The following is a 23,874-nucleotide window of genomic DNA, read 5'->3' as shown; positions in this document are numbered from 1 at the left end:
AACTACATTTCTATTGAACTGAACTGCAACAGCAAATCCATTCTGTACTGAACCTAATATCCAGCTGGTTTATGTTTGGGTGCAGTGCATCTTTTGAATAAATGAAGCGCTACATTTAAAAACAGCAGTAGAGTTGGCAGGAGGTGATGGAAATGGATGGAGGATGTACGACCGTCACACCAGAGACACCCACAGTCCTGCATGTGGTTTAGACAACAACAGCTCTTTGGTTCAGTTTAGATAAAGATGGCGGTTTAGGTTGGTTCTGAAGGGTCTTTTTTATTTTGAAATTCCTTACTTTGTGTGTCTGTTGGTGGTTTTGTTTCCCACCTTGGTGATTGTTGCCTCGCTCTGCCTTGTGTATTTAGTCACTTCCTGTTTCTCAATTGGCATTCATCTATATGCATACCTGCTGTTTTGAGTGCATGAGTGTGTTCACATTTGCATTGCACCTACCTGTCTTTGCGTCCTGAAATCATTGAACTAGGATCTGTGAGCGTCCATGAAACTGTTTTTTACCAAGTGGAGATTGTAGGATATTGTTCAGCAAGGTCAGATATTTTAGTGGAAACTATATGTCTGTGAACATTTTGCATTACATATTAGAGATTTGTCAAATACATGACCTCAACCAAAGAGCTTTTGTTGTCTAAACCACAGGCAGGACTGTGGATGTGAACCTGGTCTCTGGTGTGATGGTGGTGAACTTTGCTCATCCTCTGCTCACCCAAACCACCTGGTCATGACTCTGCTGCTGTTATTAAATGAAGTGCTTCATTCACCTCTGAACATAATCCAGCTGTAGATCACGTTTACTACCAAACATATTTGCTGTTGCAGTTCAGTTTTATAGAAATGTAATTTCTAGGAGACGGTTGCTTTTTCTCGTTTTTCTGGTAATCCAAATCATCATCTCTCACTCTGTCTTTTCTCCTCCCCCTTCCTCTCTCTTCATCTTTTTATGACCTACCTGTCAAGTCAAGCCCTATATCAACATTTCAAATTTCCCTCTGTGACTTCCGTCTTCCTATGTCATTATAGTAGCTAAATAATTAGTTGTTAATAGAAACATCTGGAGCCTTGTGTTAAACATACTGTACAAACCAGGAGTAAGACTTAAATGTTTTGTTTTCTTTAGTGACGTGTAACTATGGAAATGGGGGTTGTCAGCACACATGTGACGACACAGACACGGGACCAGTGTGTGGCTGCCATCAGAAATACGCCCTGCACTCAGACAGCAAGACCTGCATCGGTAAGTGAAGGCCGTGATGGCTCCCACACAGACCCTGAAGCTGTCACAGCTGTTTGACTGTAACATCTGTTCTATGATATGTGAAACAGCACTTAAGCACAATCAGTCCATCCACTCTGACAATATGTCAGAATGTCTGGTTGACTTGAAGTTGTTCACACAAGTCTAGCTCCATGTGCTCTATAACAAGGCTCTTGGACCATAAGAGTCGGCCATGATGGTTTTTCCACCATGTTGAAATCTTTGAAAAACACTTTTTGACATTTCTTTACCATAGGTCTAATTTCTATCAAATTTTCTCTAGATCATCATTGGACCAAACTCATCAAAAGTGTTAAAAGTTTGTTGATTTCTTATTTAGTTTTAAAGATATTGACCAATCAACTTCACAAGGGGCTTAGCAGGACATTGGCCATAATTTATCAACGATTTGTGCAATCATCAAAAATCTTTGTAGATATTTTTTTGGGAGTTTGGGAATAGGCCTACAAAAGCATTCTGAGTTCAACCCATAGGGGGCACCACAAATACCAAAAAAATGCACTTCAAAACCTAGTGGAGAGAATCTCATCAGATTTGGTGAAAATGATTTGAGGGCAAGTATTAACCAAAATCTGAGGTGACATATTGAATGGTGTATGTCGGCGTGGCCTATTCATCATTATCTGCTACCTTATGTCTTTGCTCAGTTTGCTGCGAGCTGCAATGAGGCAGAGATGTGAAACTGGAAATGATGTACTAATACTTCCCATGAAATGGCGCTATAATTAACAGTCAGAAACAAGAGAAAAAACTTTTACTTATTCAATGTGTTGTTAGCATAGGCCTAACATTGGTAAGGTAATGAAAGGATATAAAATAAGTCACCGGACGGATGTTTTGTCAGTGTAAACTTTACTGTAAGAGTCAGAACCTAATGTTTGAAAACTGTTGTATCATCACTCACCTTTCATGTTAATGGTTGCTGATGAACACACACACTTGAGAGGTTAATTCTGTCGCCATAAAGGATATGGAGACCAGTGTTGACTGGTTAATGACAGTAATTACTGTTTACTGTTGAATTACTCTTTGATTTCCAGTAATAACCGCGGGCTTAAACCGGTTATATTTGTCATCTTGTTGTTTGTCTCATCAGTAGAGGATGAATCAGGTGATCCAGGTAAGTGGAGTTGTTCATAACTCTGTGGAGCACACAGGTATTAATATACTGATAATTTGTGCACACAAATGTGTAATTTGTACCCTTGAATTAATAATGATTGTGCAGAAAAGATATTGTCTCATTAAAAATGTTTTATGTTCTGATTGATATGATAATCATCCATACCCCCAATTTCTTTAAATTATATTGTCAAATTAATCAAACTAGTGTCCTCAAATTACTCGATTTTATTCCTTAAAATTCTCTCATTCAGTTATTATAGAAGTGTGAACTGAAATGACCTCTCATAATTGAATTTGTTTAATCAGACTAAGGGGATTTAGCACCTCAACTCTGTCTCACACAGGTTTGATGCTACACTGTTTTCCTTTGACTGAAAGCTACACATGTTTCTGTGTGAAGCAGTACACAATAAACAAAGTGGGTTTAACAGTTTTATGTTGATGTATGTAGATGAAACACTTTAATCCTGTTATCTTTGGGAAAATGTTGAAAAAATTTGAGGGAATGAGTTAATAAATTGTGTGCACAATTTATAAAAAAAAATGTATCTATTATGTTCAGAGCTCAGGTAATAGCAAGAGTCAGCTCTGTTAATAACAACTAATGTGTTAGCACTATAGTGGCTCTCACAGGGCTGCCCCCTAACAGCCAGCCTTAGACCAGGTTTTGATTGGCTGTTGGTCGCAGGGAAAAAGAAAAAAATCAAACTCCACAGGAAGTTGCGACCCTCTGTCACTCAGTCAGTCATTCAGTCACAGACAGACATCGGTTACACAGCTGGTCCCTGTGGTTATTAGACAGTAATGTAACTGAGATCTTGGGTTCACCAACTGGGCATTTTTAGTAATGAAATAATAACTCAACTCTAAGGGGACACTCTGCCTCAAATTTTGAAACAACCATGCCTGTAGCCAGCTATGAGGTCACTGAGTTCTGGACCTCAGTAATGTTTTTATAGCTAAAAATAAAAAGCTAAACACATCTGGATTAAAAAAAAAAAAACAAGATGAGTACTTAATCCAGTTTAGACTAGTTAGTGAGTTTCTGCTCTAAACACAGCCCCTTCCATCATCAGCACTTCCACTGACAGCAGTTGGAGTTTACACAGTGGGATGGAGGATACAGCCTTCCATGAAAAGATAAGGCATGTTGTGGAGTTGAGTAAACCAACATTTTCAGGGCTCAATAGTTGCAGTCCGGAGTCCTTTTTTTTGAAAGTGTGCAAGTTAAACTGTGACATGACAGTGCTGCGTTAGCCATTGTGATTGAAAGTAGTATTTTTTCTTCTTTACTGGCTCAGTTAGTCTCTTCCTAGGTGCTAGCAATGTGCTAATATGTGCTCCAGCAGGTCAAACATGTAAGTAGGCTAACGTTAGCCACTTAGCATGGCCGCGCACTCTTTACATTCTTACTGGTTGCTGGTTGTTAGTAGCTTGCTTCATGTGTGTGGTTATGAAATTTATATTATTTTATTATTGTATTACCTCATGATCGATTTAAAGCTTTCTATGAAACTCAGTTACGAACAAAAATAATGAATCCAATAATTCAAAATAGATAATAATGAAATTATTTAGGACCAGTGAAGCAAATTAAATTACAGGCATCCAACAAGAAGAAAAAAAAATTAAATTATAAATTTTTATTATAAATAAGTAAATACAAGAAATACAAGAAAAAGAAGACATTTGGAGAAAAAAAGACATCATACAAATGATGGACACACAGGTGTTATGTACCTTATCCATCTTTCCCATATTTCCATGAATTTGTCCTGTTGCAGCCTGATATAAAAAGTAATTATTTCCATCCTAAAGATTTATATTCTAAAGGCTCATTATTACAGTTTTGTATTTCTTTGTAATGTACCTCAGTGTTACTTCTACCACTAAAAATTTGTCTCTGGACTCAAATCATTTTCTAATGCCCCTCAATAACACAAATGTAACTATTTGAATTGATATGATAACATGTGATGATTAGTTGACTGATGGCTTGAACTAACAACTACTGACCAGGAAAATCTTTGGTTGGGGGCAGCCCTAGAATCTGGTTATTCTGGCGTGTGTAAAATGCTGGTGCAACAATACAATGGTATGTAGTATAAAGTGGTATAAAGTATGTAAGAAGTGTGAAGGACCAGCTCTTCTTCAGTTTGGTGTGGCCTTTGGATTCAGGTGGCACTAAAACACTTAAAAAGGAAGGTCTCCATCCAAATCCATTGCAGTGAAGTTCCCAGAATAACCAACAGTTTCTCAGACTCAGAGAGTTTAGCATAACATAATGAAGTCAGACCAAACCACAGTGTGGACAGACGTCTTATTTAGCTAGCGATCACAACAGTTCATTCCAGTAGAAATCCCTGAAGCAGCAATCACTTAGTTCAGAATTTGGATTCAGTGTGTTTTGGCTTCGCTGCCAATCTGTAACCTGGCAGGACGACAGGTCACCAAATCCCTGTCTACTTAATGAGCTGAGTGGGAGTCCATGTGACTTTTGTTTACAGGTTCTGGTTCATTTGTAATTGGCCACTGAAAATCTGAAGGAACCAAATAAAAACATGAAGTTTTCCATGTTGAAGTGTGAGTTAACATGTTGTTACATGTTTCCTGGTGAGATTATAACCACCTGCCCAGCTAATGTGAACTAACTGTGAAATGACAGACATGATGTCAGTGCTGTTGATCGCACACACTGACACACAGTTATCTGATGTCATGTTGATGTGTATTGGAACACTGGAAACACCTCCCTCCCTCCCTCCCTCCCTCCCTCTCCGGAGCAGACTGCTGACCTGCTGTCCGGCAGCTCCAGGTTTTCACTGGTGATAACCTTTTTCTTTTCAGCTGCTTTGAAGAAGCGAAACATGCCATCAAGAAAAAGCTGTGAAGAGGAAATCGAATGCGAGCGAGCGAGCGGGAACTCTCCCTCTTTTCCTAATGTCTCGTGTCCTCTCTCTCTCTCTCTCTGTCTCTCTCTCTCTCCGTCTCTCTTGGCGAGAGAAAGGACCCCTGTGTCTGTGGTCCAAGACTCCCAGCTGCTCTGTGGGCCAACCTTTAATGCCCCCCAACCCCTTCTTACCCTTTCTATATAGTGCTGCCCCTCTGCTCCCCCTTCCTCCTCCCTCCTCCTCTTCCTGCTTTCTGGTGATAGTACCTGATTGCCTGTCTTGTCTGAGCATCAATGTTAAAACCAAATCAGGTGGAAATAAGAAACAATCCTCAGTGCACAAGAGGAACGAGTGATTGTGTGTGGGTGTGTGTGTGTGTGTGTGTGTTTGGGGTGGGGTTGGGCGGGTGGGGGTTAAAAGCAGACATCTCAATTGCAGCCTGATCTTAGGTGAAGTTCCCACGAAAGCAAACCTAACGTCCTCCTCCTCCTCCTCCTCCTCCAGCTCTCTCACTACCTCCTCATCCTCATCCTCCTCACAGCACCCAGACAAAACGCAACCAGCTCGCCAAAACCAAAAAACCCACCTACACCAAAATGACCTCCATGCCTCATCATCCCCACCCACCACCTCTGTCCTTGTGCCACACACCCTGATAGAGAGGCAGGGACTCTCACTGCTCGACCTCCTTCACTCTCATAACTTGCCCTCCTGCTGCATGTGTCCTCTCACACGTCGTCCACCTGTCTGCCACACCAGTCCTTCTGTCTGTCTGCTCGTCTGCCTGCCCTGCTGCATGGGAGAGCCTGCACTGCATTTGTACGGTTTCCTTTATCTGTTTTCTTTTTTTTCCCTTTCATTTTTCTTTTTTGAATTGAAGAACATTATTATTGCTGTTGTTGTTTTTGCCAACCCTGGTCCTTCTGTGTCCTCCCAGTGCATTTTACCATTCTCCTCCTAGCTGTAGTAGTATAGAGTGGTTTAACCCCCCCTGCCCGTCATCCTGTGTAGGTCTGGCTCTCTAAAACACTCCCCTCTCTGTGGGCCTCCGATCGCTGCTTCGTCCCATAGACTCTTTAGGAGTGAATGGCTGGGACTCCTCTCTTCCCACCTCTTCTCAACCTGTCTCACGCGTCAACCTCTCTCTCTCTCACACACACACACATTTTATCTCCCTCTATGACAGATTTTTTCACACGCTCGAGCAGGCAGATGCTCTAAAGCGCGCAAACTGGTATGCACAGGCTCTCGACTCAACAATTTCACACACACACATTCACACGGCCACATTTCACCAGAAAGCCTCCATTCATCCCTGAGTGTCCTTCAGAGAGTCCTCCACTTTGTCCATGAAGAGCATGAGAGGAGAGAGAGAAAAATGGTGGAGGGACAGGGTAGGGGAAAGGAATGGATGTTAATTACCCCAATATCCACCCCCCCACCCCCCCCACCCCTCAACACCCACCACCCCAGAGGAGTGTGTACATCAAAGGCCAGTCCTACAGCATCCATTCACAGAGAGATTCTCATTCAGGCTGTAATGACTCAGACCAGAGAAAGGCAGTTTCCCTCTCCCAGCCCCATCACCAAACCCGCTATCCCCTCCACCACAGCACACATACACCATCCTAACAGCCATCTCGCCCCCTTCTACAACCATCGCCCCCCTTACCACCCCTACCCCCTTTCACCTCCTCCTCCCCCTCCCCCCACCTCCCCTGCCCAGCTTTGGGAATGTGGTTTTTCCAGCGTTGACTGTTAAAGCCAGTTGTGATGTGTTCCATAGACAAACAGGCAACCAGCGCTGCCCCCAGACCCCCCCCCCCTCCCCCTCCGCTTTTTATTTCTCTGCATGTCCTCCCTACACTTCCCCATTCCTCAGTGTGTGCCCCCCTCCCTCATACCCCTCCCACTGTTGGCCATGATGGGACTGAGTTTGTCTTTTTCCCTCCCTTTCTCTCTCTGTTTCTTTATCCTCTTCTCCACTGTTCATCATTTTCCTCTCAGTCACCTTCGTCATCACTCTGTTCTCCCAACTCAGCTGTTTGACCTCACGCCTAGTCTTCCTCCCCTGCACCCGCTCTTCCTCCTCCTCCTCGTCATTATTGTCTTGGAAATGTTGGACATGTATCCTCCCCTCCCTCTCCTCTCTTGCCCTCCTCCTCCATCCTAACCGCGAGGAAATCATTGCTGACAAAGCACGGCTGTTTGATATGGAAGACAGAAAATCCATCAGCGACAACAGCAGCGTCAACATCAGAACTAAAATCCCCCAAAAACGTTCACCCCCGTTCCATCCCCAAACCCCACACCTCTATCATTTTTTTTACTTTCTTCATATGTGAGCCCTGAACCTTCCCCCCTCTCCTTCCCTACCTACCTACTTGCCTACCAACTGCTTCATTTTGTAAGCTACACACTGATACTGATCATTCTCATTTATTTATTTTATTTTTTTTATTTCTTCTGGGGGATTTATCAATTGTTTGGGGATTAACACTCTAACAGGGATTTTGGCGCTTCTTCATCGCTTCTTGCTTCTTGGCTTTGGTTTTTTGCTCAAACGCCAAGAGGGGCTGAAGGTCTGGTCATTTGGGCTTCTCATTAACCTGCTGCTCACTGTTTGTCCCCTTGTCACTTGTGTTTTAGAGAAAGATGAGGCTGCAATTGAGAGCTCTGAGTTCAATGCCACGTCAGTAGCTGATGTGGACAAGCGGGTGAAACGGCGGCTACTTATGGGTAACTCTTTTCTTCCTCTTTCTATGTGTTGCCATGGCGCTTGTGCTTGTATCCCCGACTCCTCTCCGTTCCTCCTTGTCCTCCTCTCTCTCTGTTTTTTTTTTTTTTTGTAAACCTTTGGTGCCCACTGTGTCTACTCCCACAGTCACAGTTCTGTTACAACTGTATCTGACGTGATGAAAAAGGAGTAGAAGAGGTCGCTGTTTTCCTTTAAACCCTTCCTCCCCAACTTTACCCACTGAAACTTCTGGATGGCTCTAAGGTTTTCTCATTAACTAACTTTTACTTTTCCAGTTAGACCTTACTCCAAATGCTTTGTGTTCCAGTCCCCTTATTTTTGATTACCTATAACTTACTAGCAAAGAAAAAACCCTGAAAATGGTCAGAAACCCGACTTGCACCAAGAATATTTGGGAGAATATTCCCAAAACCTATCTCCTGTAGCAGCTGCAGTAAAGGCGACAAAAGAAACACCAGTCCTATGATGTCCCACATCCCTGTGAATCCTTTGTTCAAGGTTGAGGTATCAAGGTTAAGGTCAGCACACCGGACAGAGCTTTGACCAAATAGATGTTTGGTTTGGTTTTAGTTTTTCGTATTGAAGACTTCAAGTGACACAGTAGAGATTTCTATCATCAGATGTGTCTTTTATTACTGTACATCAGTGTCTATTCACTTGGACCATCTTTTAAGAGCCACTGGTCAAACTGAATCCAGTCTGTTTTTGAAGTGGAAATCTTGATTCATTCATTTGAATAAGTGTCAGCATCACTGAATGAGGTAACACAATGGTGATTGAGCCTGTGACCCACTGATGAAATTACGCAGAAGTCGCATTGCATTGAATCCGGTGTCTGATATGACTTCTGTGCAAAATAACAAAGAACTCAAAGTTAGTGCTGTGTGGTTCAAAAAGGTGCAGTTCACCATAGGTGTCACCCAAAATTACAAAACTGAGATCTCAGAGATTCCTACTTTAAAGTGATAGTTGGGGTAATGTGACGTGGGGTTGTGTGAGGTACTGATCTATTGTCAGTGTGTTACCTACAGTAGATTCAGATCAGAGAAGCAGCAGGAGCAGAGGTACAGAAGCTGAGTGATGAGCTGCTGTGGACGGGATCATCAGAAAAAACATATTTTAGTCACTGTAAAAAATACATACAGAAAAAAAAGCGTCTTTTATTTTGAATATTTTCACATTTTATCTGACGTCAAACAGACCTTTACTTCGGAACTACAGTTTGTGAACCGCTAAACTACCGTATTCCTACACACAAGAACAACTATTACATGCACTGTATTATTCTGCAGGGATGGTGTGTAGGAATATGGTAATTCAACAGTTCACAAACTGTAGTTCCAAAGTAAAGGTCTGTTTGACAGCAGATAAAGTGTGAAAATATTCAAAATATAGAGACATGATTGATTTTAGCTTTTTTTCTGTGTATTTTGTCTAAAACATGTTTCTCTGCTGACCCTGTCCACAGCAGCTCATCACTCAGCTTCTGTACCGCTGCTGCTTCTCTGATCTGGATCTACTACAGGTAACACACTGAAGATAGATCAGTACCTCAGTCAACCCCACGTCTAATTACCTGAACAATCACTTAAAGTCCATCTTTAGGTATTTCACTCCTACTATAAAAGCCAAGTGATAGCTACTAATAAATGAGAACATCATGGTTTGGATTCTGAAGGACTTCACCCGCCGCTTCCTACTCTTGGACCTTTAAAAACGTCTTTCCATGAATTACCAAATGTTTTTGCTCCGACTCGGTCAGTCAGACTTTCACATCATTAAAGGGCAATTCACTTTCCTCCTCTGCTGTCCTCTGAATTTAACCTTTCTTTTATTTCTACGACAGAGGTACATCAGAAATCTCCTCCAAACCAATGTGCTATACTGTAGTGTATTAAACCATGTTCCATACTTGCACAAGTTTCATTTCAGTTGGTTCTGGCCAGTGTGGCTTGGAGGAAGAGTGGAGAGTTTGGTTTTGAGGATGCTCCCTTGTCCCTCCTCTACCTCTCTGTTTTCCTCTCTCCTCCCTCAACAACCTTGTAACTAAATATTTGATTTCTCCTCACTGGCTAAACACTGCTTCACCTCCTTTTGAACATGTCACCTTTCCCGAGGGCGTCCCACTTGTAACCTGAAGTGGGTTGTCATGTCTACCCCACTGGGATTACATAGGAAAAACCTCCCAGCAGGGATTAAAGTTATTCATCTCTGTATGCAGCTCCTCCACAATGAGATACAGATCACTCACAGCAACAGTAGTTAGTGACATGTCAGACTTAGACCTGGTCTAAGTTTTGAAAGGCTTTTATTCCAATGTATCGAACTGCCTCCAGGTTTCTGATTGCACAGATAGAAACATTATCCCTTTACCTATTAAACAGCTGATATTGGAGTCAGCCGACACATGCACATATATGTGGCTCCATCATGAAGAGACACGTGTGCGTGCATGTGGTTGCTGAGAGCACAGGGGCCACCTTAGTGCTGCACTGGCACGGCCTGAGCAGCATCAGTATGTTAGATTTGACACTGCTATCAGTTTGTCTGCTTCCTCTGACATGTGGCGTTCCCGTCTCTGCCCCCACCGCTGCCACAGCGGAGACAACACGCAGGTCAAGACAAATGGAGCTGCAGCTGAGGCTCTAATGAAAAGGCGCCGCAGAGAAAAGGAAAGGGAAGAGAGGGCAGAGAAGAGGAGAGGAGGGAGCATGGGTCATACTGAGAGACTGCGATGGTGATATTGAGTGAAAAGCTAAATCAGGAGCCGGGTCAAGTGTCAAAACAGAAACTGGGTAGTGTGCAGTAGCTGTGGCCCTGAAGTCCAAATAAACCATCACCTCAGGACAGATGGAGCTAAATTGAGTGTGTGTGTGTGTGTGTGTGTGTGTGTGTGTAGGTGTGTGTGTAGGTGAATCCACAGAGAGTGATTACAGGACAGAGCTGTGATGACTGGCAGCTGTTGTAGGTGCCTATCATGGTGCAGTGGGCAAGTTGATCTTGCCCCTCACACCTTTTTCTAACAGTGCAGACGCTAACACAGTGCACATCAGCTTTAATCAATAGAACATGTGTCCTCCTCTCACAGAGAGCGGTTTGCAGACATCAGCATTTCCATTTGTACACTTACCTCATTCAGCTGCTTGTTCAGATTTAAATCCTGTTAAAATTGTGCATCATGTCATGAATATGTTAAAGAAATGTGTTTTTTTATCCTGGTCAACAACTAGTCTTTACCATATAGGTACAGTCCTAATGGGCTGTCATTAGTAACACTAACGACAGAAGAGTTCCACTCCACGATGAGCACAATAGTGAACAGACAGTTTGTTATTCAGTGAAAAAGTAGTTCAGGATTTTGGGAATTATGAGTAGATTGATACCACTCTTACAGCTGTCTCTGTGACATATGAAGCTACAGTCGGTTACTGTATCTCAGATCAACATAAAGACTGACAGCAGGAGTAAAAAAAAAATCACAAATTACATCTAGTTTAGTTAAACTGTCCAATACAGAAGACAAGATGGTTTTACAGGGGATATATATATAAATGTATATATATATATATATAATTATATACATTTATATATACATTTCTCTGTTAACTAAGGTAAGTGTCATCATAAATTTCAAAGTGTGGCCATATAAAATTTTCAGTGGTGGAACAAATATTCGGGTCAATGTAAAAATACTTCAATAAGTATCAACAGCAAAATGTAGTGTTAAAGTAAAAGTCCTGATTTGGTTCCTGTGAGTGATTATATATGTCAGTGTGTGAGCAGCATGTCACTGTTGTAGTTGTTGCAGGTTCATATACAGTTTTATAAACAGGGACATGGATCAATCTGAGGGGTCGTCAGGTTATCAATGAGAGAGGAAAGAAGAAGAAACACAAAGAAGTAAAGGCCCGGAATTTTTTTTTATAAAGATTACAACACAACTTCAACTTGGTGTCATTTCATCTCAGTCTCTTTGACCGGACCAGCAAATCAATGGAGCTCTTTTATCTACTAGGGAAATATCGCCATCTTTAGGTCACCTAACAACAAGCGGAGCCTTGAGACCTGATGCTAAGCCCCGAATCTTTACAATGTCTGGCTCCGCCCATGGTGTGTTGTATCTTAAAAGTAAATAGTAAGTAAAGCTGTCAGATAAATGTAGTGGAGTAGAAAGTGCAATGTTTCCCTCTGAAATATAGTGGAATATAAAGTAGTAATTAGAAATAGTCGAGTAAATATGTATGTAGTTATTCACCACTGAATATTTGATCAGATTTGATTCATAAAAATATACCAAAGAAAACCGATGAAACATTCAACAAACAGCACAAAACCTGGTGCTTCCAGTCATCATGAGGGGGTGAGGGGGTACGTTAAGCTTGTCCAGCACATCAATCACGGCCGACGGTCGGTCTGTGTTCCCGCCCCCAGCCTGCAGGCCCCGGGGCTGGATGTGGCCTGGAGAAAGAAGAGCTGTGAGCAGGACTGTACTCACCCTCAGCTAATGATAGGGCCCACTGTACTCAGTATAAATCACTCTGACCCATAAACACCACCCCTGCACGCACTGGGCCTGCTCACATGCACCCACACCTTCAACACTCACACACACCTTCTGTATACACCTGTGCAGGTGACCCAAGTTGGGGCGTGCAGAAGGGACGTGGTTCTGCTGTCGTACCCTACAGGGCCAATCAGACAGGCTGCCTGGATGATGGAGTGTCTCTCCTTCCAGGGAACACTACAACATAGCATTTGAGAAAAACCTCCTGCCCCCGTTCTCCATTTGAAAGAATTTGGAAGAATTTAGCTATCTGTCCGCAGAGCTTCTCCAAACAGAGAGCTAGACACGAAAAGGATTGCGAATGACGAACACAGAGCTTTGACGGATAAACACAGCGAGGAACAAATGCAAGCCAGAAAACAGAGAGAAGCCATGAGACTGATGTTGTTTGGAGCTGCATGAGGGAACACAAACAAATGTACAAATACCTTCCTGTTTCCTGATAGAAAGCTCCGGCCATCATGGCTCTGATGTGTTTGTGACTCTGCATTCTAAAAGGGCATTATGCTAATGTCTCCAGCTCTAGATGTGGATGTGTTTGCCTGCCTGAAAAGGCTTTTCCTATTTCCCCCTTCACTCAGACACACAATCTGCTGGCATTCTAATTAAATAGGGAAAATATGCCAGAAAGAAGAGGAACATCCCTGATTTACATGTTGCTGTTGTCCAGCAAAAGCCTTTGAAATCTAGCATGTGACTTTTTAGGAACTACTAAGGAAAATAAATTTGATAATGTTTTGTTTTGAATTTGACCAGTGGCCATGTATAAATAGAAATGTCTTAAAGCTCCATATTTTACAAGTTTTAAAAGAGTTGATCTATAAGAAGATATATTTGTGGTTTTAAGACCCAAAAACCATCTCAGTGTACTTTTACATTAGTTATCCTCTCTCAGGCTTCTCTCTTGAGCTCTAGTAACAACAGGTCGTGACTGTTTTCTGAGTGATCTAATGAAAATATAGCAGATTTCAGGTAAACCAAGTCCTGCAAGGTTGCATGGTGGGTCCAGATGGGCAGGGATTGGGCTCTAGCTGAGAGCGGTGACTGCTTTGTTGTGACATCACAAAGTTCCAGAAGTCCTGACGGCTGGTTTTAATGCTCAGTTTCTGAATACAGGCTGTGTGCATTTCTCTGTGGACTGAGCGCTGTGATACTTTCACAGTATTAATAAAGAACATAGACCTGCTTTATAATCAAACAACACATGGACATCTACCTTTATACCATATGGATCTTTAATTCATGCACTCATTCACACAACAGCAATATGTAGGGTTTTTTTTTGGAAGTCAAACCCACCAAAGGCAGAACAGTTACTAAGTGAAACGTCCTTGTTCCGTGTAGATTTATTAAATCCCTTTCAACAAACATGAGTCAATATCAGATTTCAACCTCTTCAGCACTTCTCGAGGTCCATCAGGAAAGTGTGTGCTGAGCTTTGCTAAAGCAACAGCGGCTGAGCAGGTGAGCTAGAGTTACCATGAGCTTGTGTTTGTTTTGGGATCAGCTCAGGCAATATTCACAAGTCTGAGCAAACCTTATCTGTGCCACATACAAGAACATTTTTCTGGAGGAAAATATACACACCGGTCCTGCCAGCGGTGTTCTAGACTTACAGCACCTTGCACTAACTTTATTTTTCTATCTACTTACCTTAACCCTACCTCTTATTTGTGTTAACTGATTTCTTGTCACTTTTGGAAACAGGACCGACCTCTGGGCCAAAGAGTTCTTCACCCTCCTTTATCAGCACAGTGTCATGTGTTTTTGTCTTGTTGTATTGAAACACTGCTGTCAATGATAAACAGATCCTGACTGTGACTTTCTGTGTGTATGAACATCGTATTTATCTCTGTATGAAACTGTCTCTACTCATGAAAACTGGGGTGTTGTGATGTACTTTCCTCATCTGTGTGTTGACAAAGCTCCATGAAAAAAACACAAGAATACATTATATTCTAGTGTGCTGTTGTTTGATTGTGCATGAAGCTTTGTCTCAACCCACATCACCTTCAGTGTCTGTAGTTTCTCTTTCATGATATTTCAGAAGCAGGGGTCACATGTTAATCCCCCCCCCCTTCTCTTTCTCCATCTCTCTCTATGCTGCCGTCTGCAGAGACCTGCGCTGTGAACAACGGCGGCTGTGACAGGACGTGCAAGGACACGGCCACAGGGGTGCGCTGCAGCTGTCCCGTGGGATTCACCCTGCAGCCGGATGGCAAAACCTGTAAAGGTCAGTAAGTACGCGACAGTGTGTGGACTGTATGTGTGTGTGAGGCCTGCAAGCCTGCTGTTCACTGAGCATTCTGTGCGTGCAGACAAGCCCAGGTCCACTTGAGCCTGCTATGACAGGTATCTGAGTGATCCAGAGCCAAACCAGACCCCCACCATCCACTTCACTGCCAACTGCACGGCGCTCTGGTCGCGGTCACTGGTGCTGCTGCTGCTTGTTGTTGTTGACTTTGCCGCTGAGCATTTCGCCACTTCCGACGGTCCACCGGTGACGTCAATGACAGTGGTCCGAGGAGAAGGCCGCTGAAGCGTGGGCCTAAACATCCCAAACACATTATTATAGGGTTTTGGCTTTCCTCTAAACAAACAGTCTCACTGAATGAGGCTGACCTGTGGGTTCAGGCTGAGTCAAACACAGGCAGTGGCTCGACAAAGCCGCAGTGAGTGGGCAGGAGGAGGCATTCGGGTCACGTGTTCACGAATTCAGGGAGAGCTTCGCTGAAAAGAACAAACATGGATTAGTCCTTATTTTAGACAAAACATTATTACCAGTGATGCTATGGTGTTGTTTTTGTAGATTTATGTTCAACCTAAGGTATATGATGTTGGCTTAGAAGAAGCTATTTGTAAGTTTTGCTATTGCTTCATAGCTAACGTAAGCATTAGCAGCTGTTTACTTACCAGTCCAGAAGAAAAGTTGAGAGTTCAGCATCAAACGTCCTTCCTTTTCTCACCAACAGAGGTGGGAAGAAACACTCTTGTTTTGCTTTTATTTCTATCACCTGTCCAGTTGGACCGTCTTGTAACTTATAACCAATAGTCACCCCAGGGTCCAGTCTGCCCCGAGGGAAGTTGCTGTTCACAGGACGTATTATAACCTTATAATATACTGTACATATAACCTTTTATTGTGAACACAAAAATGGCTGAAGCTCTCTGCAAGACTGTTAATGGTGGCATTAGCTATGTAGCAATAGCAAAGCTTACAAATAGCTCCTCTAAAGGCTACTTATTATTGAAATGCTGCGTATATGAAGGAACAAAGCTTTTCATAGGAAAGGTAAGGTCTGCTGAATACCTTTGACCCCAACTGATGCTCTTCTTGTTCTCAGAGTCACACTGTTGAATCAGTGCAACAATATCTCTGATGTCCATTGTAGAATATTTGGACATTTTCACTACACAGCTCTCTGTCCAGTTATGCAACTCAAACTTGAAGTGCATAAAATAACATGTGCTGTAGTTAAGAGATGATGATGCTGAAATCCCGTAGATAAAGGAGATGGTAACCAAGCAAAGAAGTGAAAGGGTTTAGTTTGGGAAATGTTTTCCATTTCCACTGAAGGAGTACATGCTTGTCTATTTCCTGGAAAACACTGTGTGTAATATTTTTTAAGACCAGCTTGCCCACAGTGAGATACAGTTACCTTCAATTTCCTTTACAGATTGTTGCTAATCTGAACCTAGTTACAGTAAAAGTGCATTCTGGGTATTATGGCTATAACATAATGCTGATGTGTGTTTGTGTGTGTGTGTGTGTGTGTGTGTGTGCGCGTGCGTGTGTGTTTGTGCTTGTGTGTGTGGTGAGGAGAATAATGAAGCTCCTCCACGTTCCTCTGCCACATGTGGTTGGACCTCCCACTGGATGCAGAGATGGAGCAGTGGGGTACTTCACCCCACTTCTGACGGACGTGTTCATGTCGTTATAGCAACCAAGTGCCGGTCATGTGACGGTGACATGACCGTTTGCATGTCAGAATCTGGGCACTCACTGTGATGTGAGTGTGCTTCTATAAATTGTATAATAGTCTGTGGCTGTGTGTGTGTGTGTGTGTGTGTGTGTGTGTGTGTGTGTGTTTGTGAAATGAGTGTCAGGCAGTTTGAGAATGTGGCATGTAGGTGTGTGAAATCCTGGAGCCGGAGCTGTCTCAGGCCTGGCAGGCAGACGACGCGTCGGCAAACTTTGAGATGTTTGAACAGTGAGGCCCTTACTGGCCTCTCTCTCTCTGTCTCTCTCCCTTCCCCTCACACACAGTGACATACACACAGACAGCACCATCCAGCTGCAGCTGCAGTAAATACACCACTCGACCCGTTTATGTCCACATCTAGAAGATAAAAGTCTCTAATATGAAGCAATAAACCCCAGCATGAAACATAATTATCAGAACTTCCACGTTAGGCAGCTCTGGCTGCATCTTAACATTAGATATTAATGTTTGTAAATCATAAACATCATTAAATTGTTATTCATTCTTGTCCAGAAGGGCTCGAAACGTTCTATTCAGTTACACTGGAAACAGAGCAACAACTCCTCTTAGTTAAATAGTTTGTAATTGGAATAATCTTTTGCCTTCATGAATCAGTATCAGATGGGAATGTGCTCTGGTGGTTTAGGCACAAAAACGACCTGAAAGATTATTGTTGACTTGGTTACAACAATAACCACATGGTTAGGTTAGGGAAGGATTGTGGTCACAGTTAAAAGAGATCTGTAGGAAACTGGAGATGAACAGTGGTCACCTGTGTGAGTCCTCCCTCTTTGTCCCACTTCAGGGACACATCCACCCTTCGGAGGGATGCAGTCTACGAAGGTGTGGCCCTTTGTAGACTGAAGGCTGAATCAAATTGAGACAGTCTGGTCAACCGAGGATTTTCTCTGTGAGTCACCAGCTGTGCCTGCTCTTATGGGGCTTTCAGACAGAATGAAGCCCAGTGCTCTGAAGCCCATTATTTCCAATTGCTTTCCAAAGGCGGTTTGCAGGTGTGCCAAGCAAAGCACAGGTGCATTTCAGTGCACTGTTTTACGAGCTTGCGCGAGTGCCGCAGTCAGAGTTCATTCTAGTTGAACTTTGATCACCAATACAAACGAGGTATCCAGCCAGGCATGGAAAGTAAAAAGAAAGTAGACCTGAAACCGGTCGCTGTGGAAATGGATCTCCTTCCCCTGGCTGCTCTCTGTACCTGAGAGCACCCCAGAGCTTCTTCCTTGCTGCACCCATTCTTCTTGTTATTAGCGGGGCTAGTGCTAAAGCTTGTTTCTTAGCACAGGAAGGAACATCTTTGTTGCTGGCAGAGACAGACCTTAAACACAGCGGGAGCTTCCCGCTAGAACTATGTTTGCTCTGTCCTTCCCAAATCCCCCGAACAGTGTGCTGACCCGAGCGGCGAGTGCAACGCAAATCACATCCTATCTGAAAGCCCCATTACTGTTGTGTGGCAAAGTCTGGCTCCTGTTGCCAAGCAACCTTGACAACACATAACCTTCCCTTAAAGAAACTTTAGGTTTTAAGGCCCTTCTACTGTTGAACTGAATTCAATGAATGAATCTTGGGATAGGTTGGGCCACGAAGGATCCACCTGTTGGATCTTCATTGTCCAGGAAAAGAAAGGTGTATTTGAAGGAGCCTTTGAAATGGGAGAGTCTAGCTGCTCCACTGTGACACAGTTGGTCTTCAGATGCAGCCTCTGAAAGATGCGACCCCTGATCTGAGACACAGCCTATGGCAATGCCACCTGACTTCCTTCTTCAGTTTCGTCATACTGCCTGTGGCCCTCCAGGCTTCATCACTTGAACTTAGACAGATGTTGTTTTGGGGATTTGATGGTGATTCTTCTTGAAAGTGAATTACTGGATTTGGTTCATGTTAAAAATAAAAATCAGTAGAAACACATATCACTGTCCAAACCATTTGGCTCGCCTGACAGGCATGTTGCATGCTGGGAGAACATCTTGTCTGCTGCCCTGATGTCAAGTTCAAGTTTAGCAGCTTGTGCGAACACTTCCACTCTGTCTGCCCAGGTGATTTGTGGTCCTGACAGAACCCAGCATTTACAGCGGTGGAAAAATGAAAAGTTCCCCTCTGTTTTTGGGCCTGAGTTGAGTGGGGAAGATGGATAGGCATGCAGTCCAGCTGTGCCCCGCCCACATAATTTGACTTTGGATCAGCCCCTGGGCTTCATAAATCCCAGAGCGGAGATCAGTGCAGAGGGGAGCTGAGAGACACAGAGCAGGCAGTGCTCATCGATCAGTATCTATCACCTGGGCACCGAGCAGGGATACGCACACTCACACACACTGATGCAAACCCAGAGGTTCTCTACACATGCAGCTTATGCTGACACCCTGAAATATTACTGCTGCTGTTTGTAAGTCAGGCCCAGATCACGATGTGAAGGACTTATAGACTCTGTGGGTGTGCTGCTTGACTCTTTTTTTAAATTCATTTAAATGACCAGAGTGAGCCAGTGATCAAAAATCTGGACAGTGTGATGGGTCTTGGGTGAAACTGAGGTGTAGGAAGTGGCTACATCAGCTTCAAGGCTGAAAGAGGAGGAACATTTGGCTTTTGCCTGTAGACTGGATTATCCAGAACAACAGGAACACTTAAAGGAACACTGTTAAATTTATAAAGTAGCCTATTATAGGCTGGACCGCAAAAGCAGGGCCAGCACTATAATCGTGAATCTCGCTGACTGACTGACTGACTGACTGACTGACTGACTGACTGATTGATGATATTTCCACCACTGGTCAGCAGAGTGCAAGGCCGCAGTCTACCGATCCACTCTGGTTTCTGCTGCTCGGGACATGCAGGGAAGAGGAGGAGCACTTCCAATACACTGATCCTCGCCTCTATTACAGCAAATCAACTACTTTCATTAAATGTATCATTATCATTAAAGGAGGACGAGGAATAACTAAACATAAGACACACCGAGCAGAGAGAGCAGGAGAGAGGGAGGGAGAGAGAGAGGTCATTGGTAATGAGGCGTCGTACGAACTGTTATGACCAACTCTACAGAGGGAGTTAGACACAAAGACCTCCCTCTAATAAAAGTCTGTTACGTTCTGGAAGTAAATAAAGACTAAACTATTGCGGATCCCAGATGGAGGCTGTGCTCAAGAGACTAAATAAGAAAGATAGTCTGTCTCTGGCCCTGTTGGTTCACCTGGTGGAGCATGTGACATTTGGGTTTACTCCTTACCTGGTATGCGGTTCGGGTCCGGCCCTGTGTCCCTTTGCTGCGTTTCATCATCTCTCTTTCTCTCTCTCTCTCTTTCTCTCTCTCTCTCTCTCTCTCTCTCTCTCTCTCTCTTGCAGTAAATACAGCTGAAATCACAGCTCAGTCTGTGTCTTTCATATATGTGTTTGGTGATTTTGTCAGTTATAAAATCAGGATTTGACCATAGGAGGTCAGACATATACTAGGTTTAGACCTAGTCTTGTTTTAACATTGTAGTGTGATGGCAGCAGATACCATGAGAGATTAGCAGTTTGGCTGAACTGACCCTTTAATACATTATTTCTTGGAGCCAGCATCTGGTGGCAACTGGAGCGACTGTTTTTCACATGGGCAGGTTTCGCAGGTGGAGATGGAGAATGAAATGTAACAAAAGACTTGAAGGGATGCTGCACTAACATGGTCACACCTAGAGCTTTCCCATCGCGTACACTGTATGTCTGGAGAAAGCTGCCAGTTTATCCAGACTCTGAGCCATCTTTCTGTGAGGCAGTTTCATTTATCTGGTTGTATATATCACACTGATCACTTGCATCAGCTTCCTCTGGTTCTCTTAGAGCCTGAAACATTCATCTCTCCCTGTTGGACTGAGTTTGTTCTTCAGTCCTTTCTTTATTGACGAGGCCTGAGCAGCATTCAGTTCATTCCAATATGCTTCCTGTAACCTTGGCAACAGCACACACAGGTTGTGGCGGGTCTGTGAGAGATAGCTAATCAGTATCTTACGTACGTGTGTGTGTGTGTGTGTGTGTGTGTGTGTGTGTGTGTGTTTGTTTGTGTGTGTGTGTGTGTGTGTGTGTGTGTCGACTCTGGTGGCACATGTAATCACAGTCATGGTGGCTGTGTATTGTAGTGAACAGACAGAGTATAATTGCTGCCATTCAGCTGTTTACTCAACATAGCAGTTAGCGGCAAGATAAGTGTCACGCTGTGAGGTGGTCTCATCTAATGTGCTGCTAAATGACTTGATAGAGACAGACAGCTCCCTCTCTCCCTGTCAGTGTACCTGGCTCTAAAGCCAAGGGGATGTGCCCTGTCCTGCTTGTCTATCATAATCATTTCAATGTAAACTATGTAGGGCATGTTTAAAACCCACCAGTCTGATAAACGCCCTTTCATCTGTGCTGACAGACGAGGCGGTGCAGCCTCTCATGATGACAGACATGGCAACCTGAGGAGGTGTTTCATCACAGGGTTCTCCTACCGACAGCTGGGGTGGGGGGGGGTGGGGGGACAAGAATAAGAAGGATCAACTATAGAACAGTCCTGAGGGGAAGGAACCTGTCGAACAACTATGTAAAAAACCACAGGTTGGCAACATTTATGTAAAGAACTTGGGGAACACAGCAGAAATTTCTCAGTTGAAAAAATGGACCCAAACAACTCTGACCAAATGGAGTCTAGATAGTCAGGTGATCCACCACCCAGAGGACATGACCAGTGAAGCAGAGAGGAAGAAATACAGAGGCTGCTCAGAGGCCTCCCTTTGTGAGCAATATGATGACAATACTGAACCAGAACTTAACACCAGTCTCTACAGCAGAGGTACACTGATGGTTCAAGGTCTCAGACTAAACTGGAAGAGTTTGAAAGAGACCAGCAGAAAAAGGCAATGGGTCTGATGGAGCTGTAGGTGCTGTTGCTAAAGGCACAAACACCAGTCCTTCAGCTCCCACCACTACCGCTCCAACCTCCCATGTCCACATAGCCTCCAGCAGCCCTCCACCAGCCTGCTTCAACTGTCCTCACACTCAGGACATCAGTGTTAGAGCAACACATCCAAGAGGATCTCTTCCTCCTGGTAGTGGAGATAACAGAATTCAATGGGTGTCAAAGGGAGTCTGACACAAGACTCACTTCTTCAGTGTGGAGGAGAAGCTGCTCAGGATGGAGCCAAGAGAGCAGCACCACAGGTGAGACGATCCTGCCCTCCACAGGAAACACATGATCTTCATGTAGAGGAGGCCAAGAGGCCTCAGAATTACTTCTCTGCTATTTCCAGATTACATGGTTCTGCTGGCTTCATCAGACCTTGACCTTCAACATGCACATTCAAGTCTGACGCTCATCTGTGGTCATGAGCTTTGGTTAGAAACTGAAAGAATGAGATCACAGATACGAGTGGATGCTCTATGCTGATGACCACAAGGACTACAGCAGCACCTCGACCTCTAGTCAACTTTAACACATCTCAAATCATGATCTTCCAAAAGAAACCCAGATTCAAGAGAAATACCAACCAGTGCAGGATTACGTCATTAACCTCTGATTGTTAACAAAAACATAAGACACTACTAAAAAGAGTCCCCCCTGTGAGATGGTCCTGATACCTACTAATCAAATAACACTCAAGTACTGTTCAACCTCAGACCAGCGCTGAGTTCCAAACATTAATCAGAGTAAAGCAAATGATTAAATTTGGAGCATTGGATGATCAAACCAACATTCAAAACAAACTTAATTACTATCTGGCCCTAAAGCGTGAATATAAACCTGCAAAGTGTCTCTGTACTGACACAAAGCAGAGCCCGATCCAGACCAAACACAGACTCAGTGACCACAGTCCATCCACAGTGGACAGACGACACAGTTTCTGTGGAGTGTGTGTGGTTGGCGTACTGTGCTGTGTAGTACACAGTGTGTATTTGCACCTGAGACACGTTCCCACTAGCCTGCATTCCTCTTCTACCTGAAAAGACCTGACACACACACACACACACACACACACACACACACACACACACACACACACAGAGTCAGGTCAGCTGTATTATATATGTCTGAAAATGTCTTTACTCATCATTTGTATCTTTATATTAAGTGTTTGTAAAATGTAATATTTTTGTCAGATGAGGACGATGCCTGGACCATTTAAAAAATATCCGTTCTAGTATATTAGATAATGTTGTAGTCGTTATGACTGGTTTAAGTGTTATAATACAGTTGTGTGTTGATATGGTTTCCCTGTTGTCCCTGTTACCTCAGTGAGGAGTCGTGGCTCTACGTCCCCCACAGCGTCCACACTCGTCAGCCGCATTAATCCACGCATATCGCTGTGGTCTCCATCACCTCACATGACTGCAGCACTTGGCAGTCCCCGGCCCACATCACTGGCTGTTTTATTGTTGTGTAAAACTAAGAATTTCCCTTGGCCCGCATGCTCCAGTGGAGTGTTTGTTATTAAACAGGATCAAGCGCAGGGGTCGTTTAATACCTGAATAAATACACGCTGCCTCCCGGCCTGATGTCTGTCCTCTCTGCCGGCAACACCCTGCGAAGAAAACCAACACTCCCGAGAAAGCTAGATCCCCTATACTCTGTAATTATTTGTAGAGGTTTGGGTTTCTGCAGATGCATTCCATTTAATTGCTTTTTACTGCAAATATTTGGTAAAACTACACAGCTCCTCTCCAAAGTGAGCAGCTCGTACTCTGGAGTTATGAGCTCCACAAGCAAGTCCAAATGTGGTTTAAGAGACCAGAGTTTTAATCCTGGTCTCTTTGTTTCAACCCGTTTTTCCACCTCAGAAAGACAAGTCTCTTACATAACCATGACCCTTGACCTGTGTATGCGGAGTCAGAGAAGTTAGGGTTCATTTACTCTGCCTTAAGTGGTGGTGGACAGTTTAGTGCAGCGCTGATCAATCAGGTCAGTGGTGGATCTTAATCAGGCAGCTGAGCCCCACAGCAGCATCGGGGTCTCTGCTGGAGTCAAGTTTCTCATTCCAGACACTGAACTCCTCAAACACAGGCCTGAGGTTCACAGAGGAACAGGCGAGGGGGTGGAGGGCTTGTTTCTTTTGGCCCAGGTGGATGTTAGCGAGCCTTCTCATTTGGCCCACAGCCTCCTCCGCGGCCAGCACAGTGAAGAGTTCACATCCAAAATATCTACCCTGGAAGAAAAATGAATTCCCTGAAGGTCACCCTTCAGCTGCCAGTAGATATAGTTCAAACTGAATTGTGTAGGAGGCCTGTTATTTGGG

The 23,874-nt window shown here is 43.8% G+C and overlaps 1 protein-coding gene across 3 annotated transcripts in view; it reads left to right on the top strand.

The window, feature by feature from the left end:
- scube1 (signal peptide, CUB domain, EGF-like 1) overlaps positions 1–23,874 on the top strand; it is a 111,101-nt gene that overhangs the window by 60,520 nt on the left and 26,707 nt on the right. Inside the window, exons 6-9 of one of the 3 annotated variants that reach the window (XM_056367874.1) lie at positions 1,139–1,255; positions 2,394–2,417; positions 7,963–8,052; positions 14,752–14,868. In XM_056367874.1, coding sequence (XP_056223849.1) covers positions 1,139–1,255; positions 2,394–2,417; positions 7,963–8,052; positions 14,752–14,868 — 348 coding nt within the window. The remainder of the gene's footprint in view (positions 1–1,138; positions 1,256–2,393; positions 2,418–7,962; positions 8,053–14,751; positions 14,869–23,874) is intronic. The other 2 variants (XM_056367875.1, XM_056367876.1) reach the window with 2 other exon arrangements.

The sequence above is a fragment of the Seriola aureovittata genome, chromosome 22 (assembly GCF_021018895.1).
Source record: "Seriola aureovittata isolate HTS-2021-v1 ecotype China chromosome 22, ASM2101889v1, whole genome shotgun sequence".
Classification (NCBI taxonomy): Eukaryota; Metazoa; Chordata; class Actinopteri; order Carangiformes; family Carangidae; genus Seriola; species Seriola aureovittata.
Note: the sequence above shows the minus strand (reverse complement) of the source record. Positions and strands in the feature narration are given on the sequence as shown.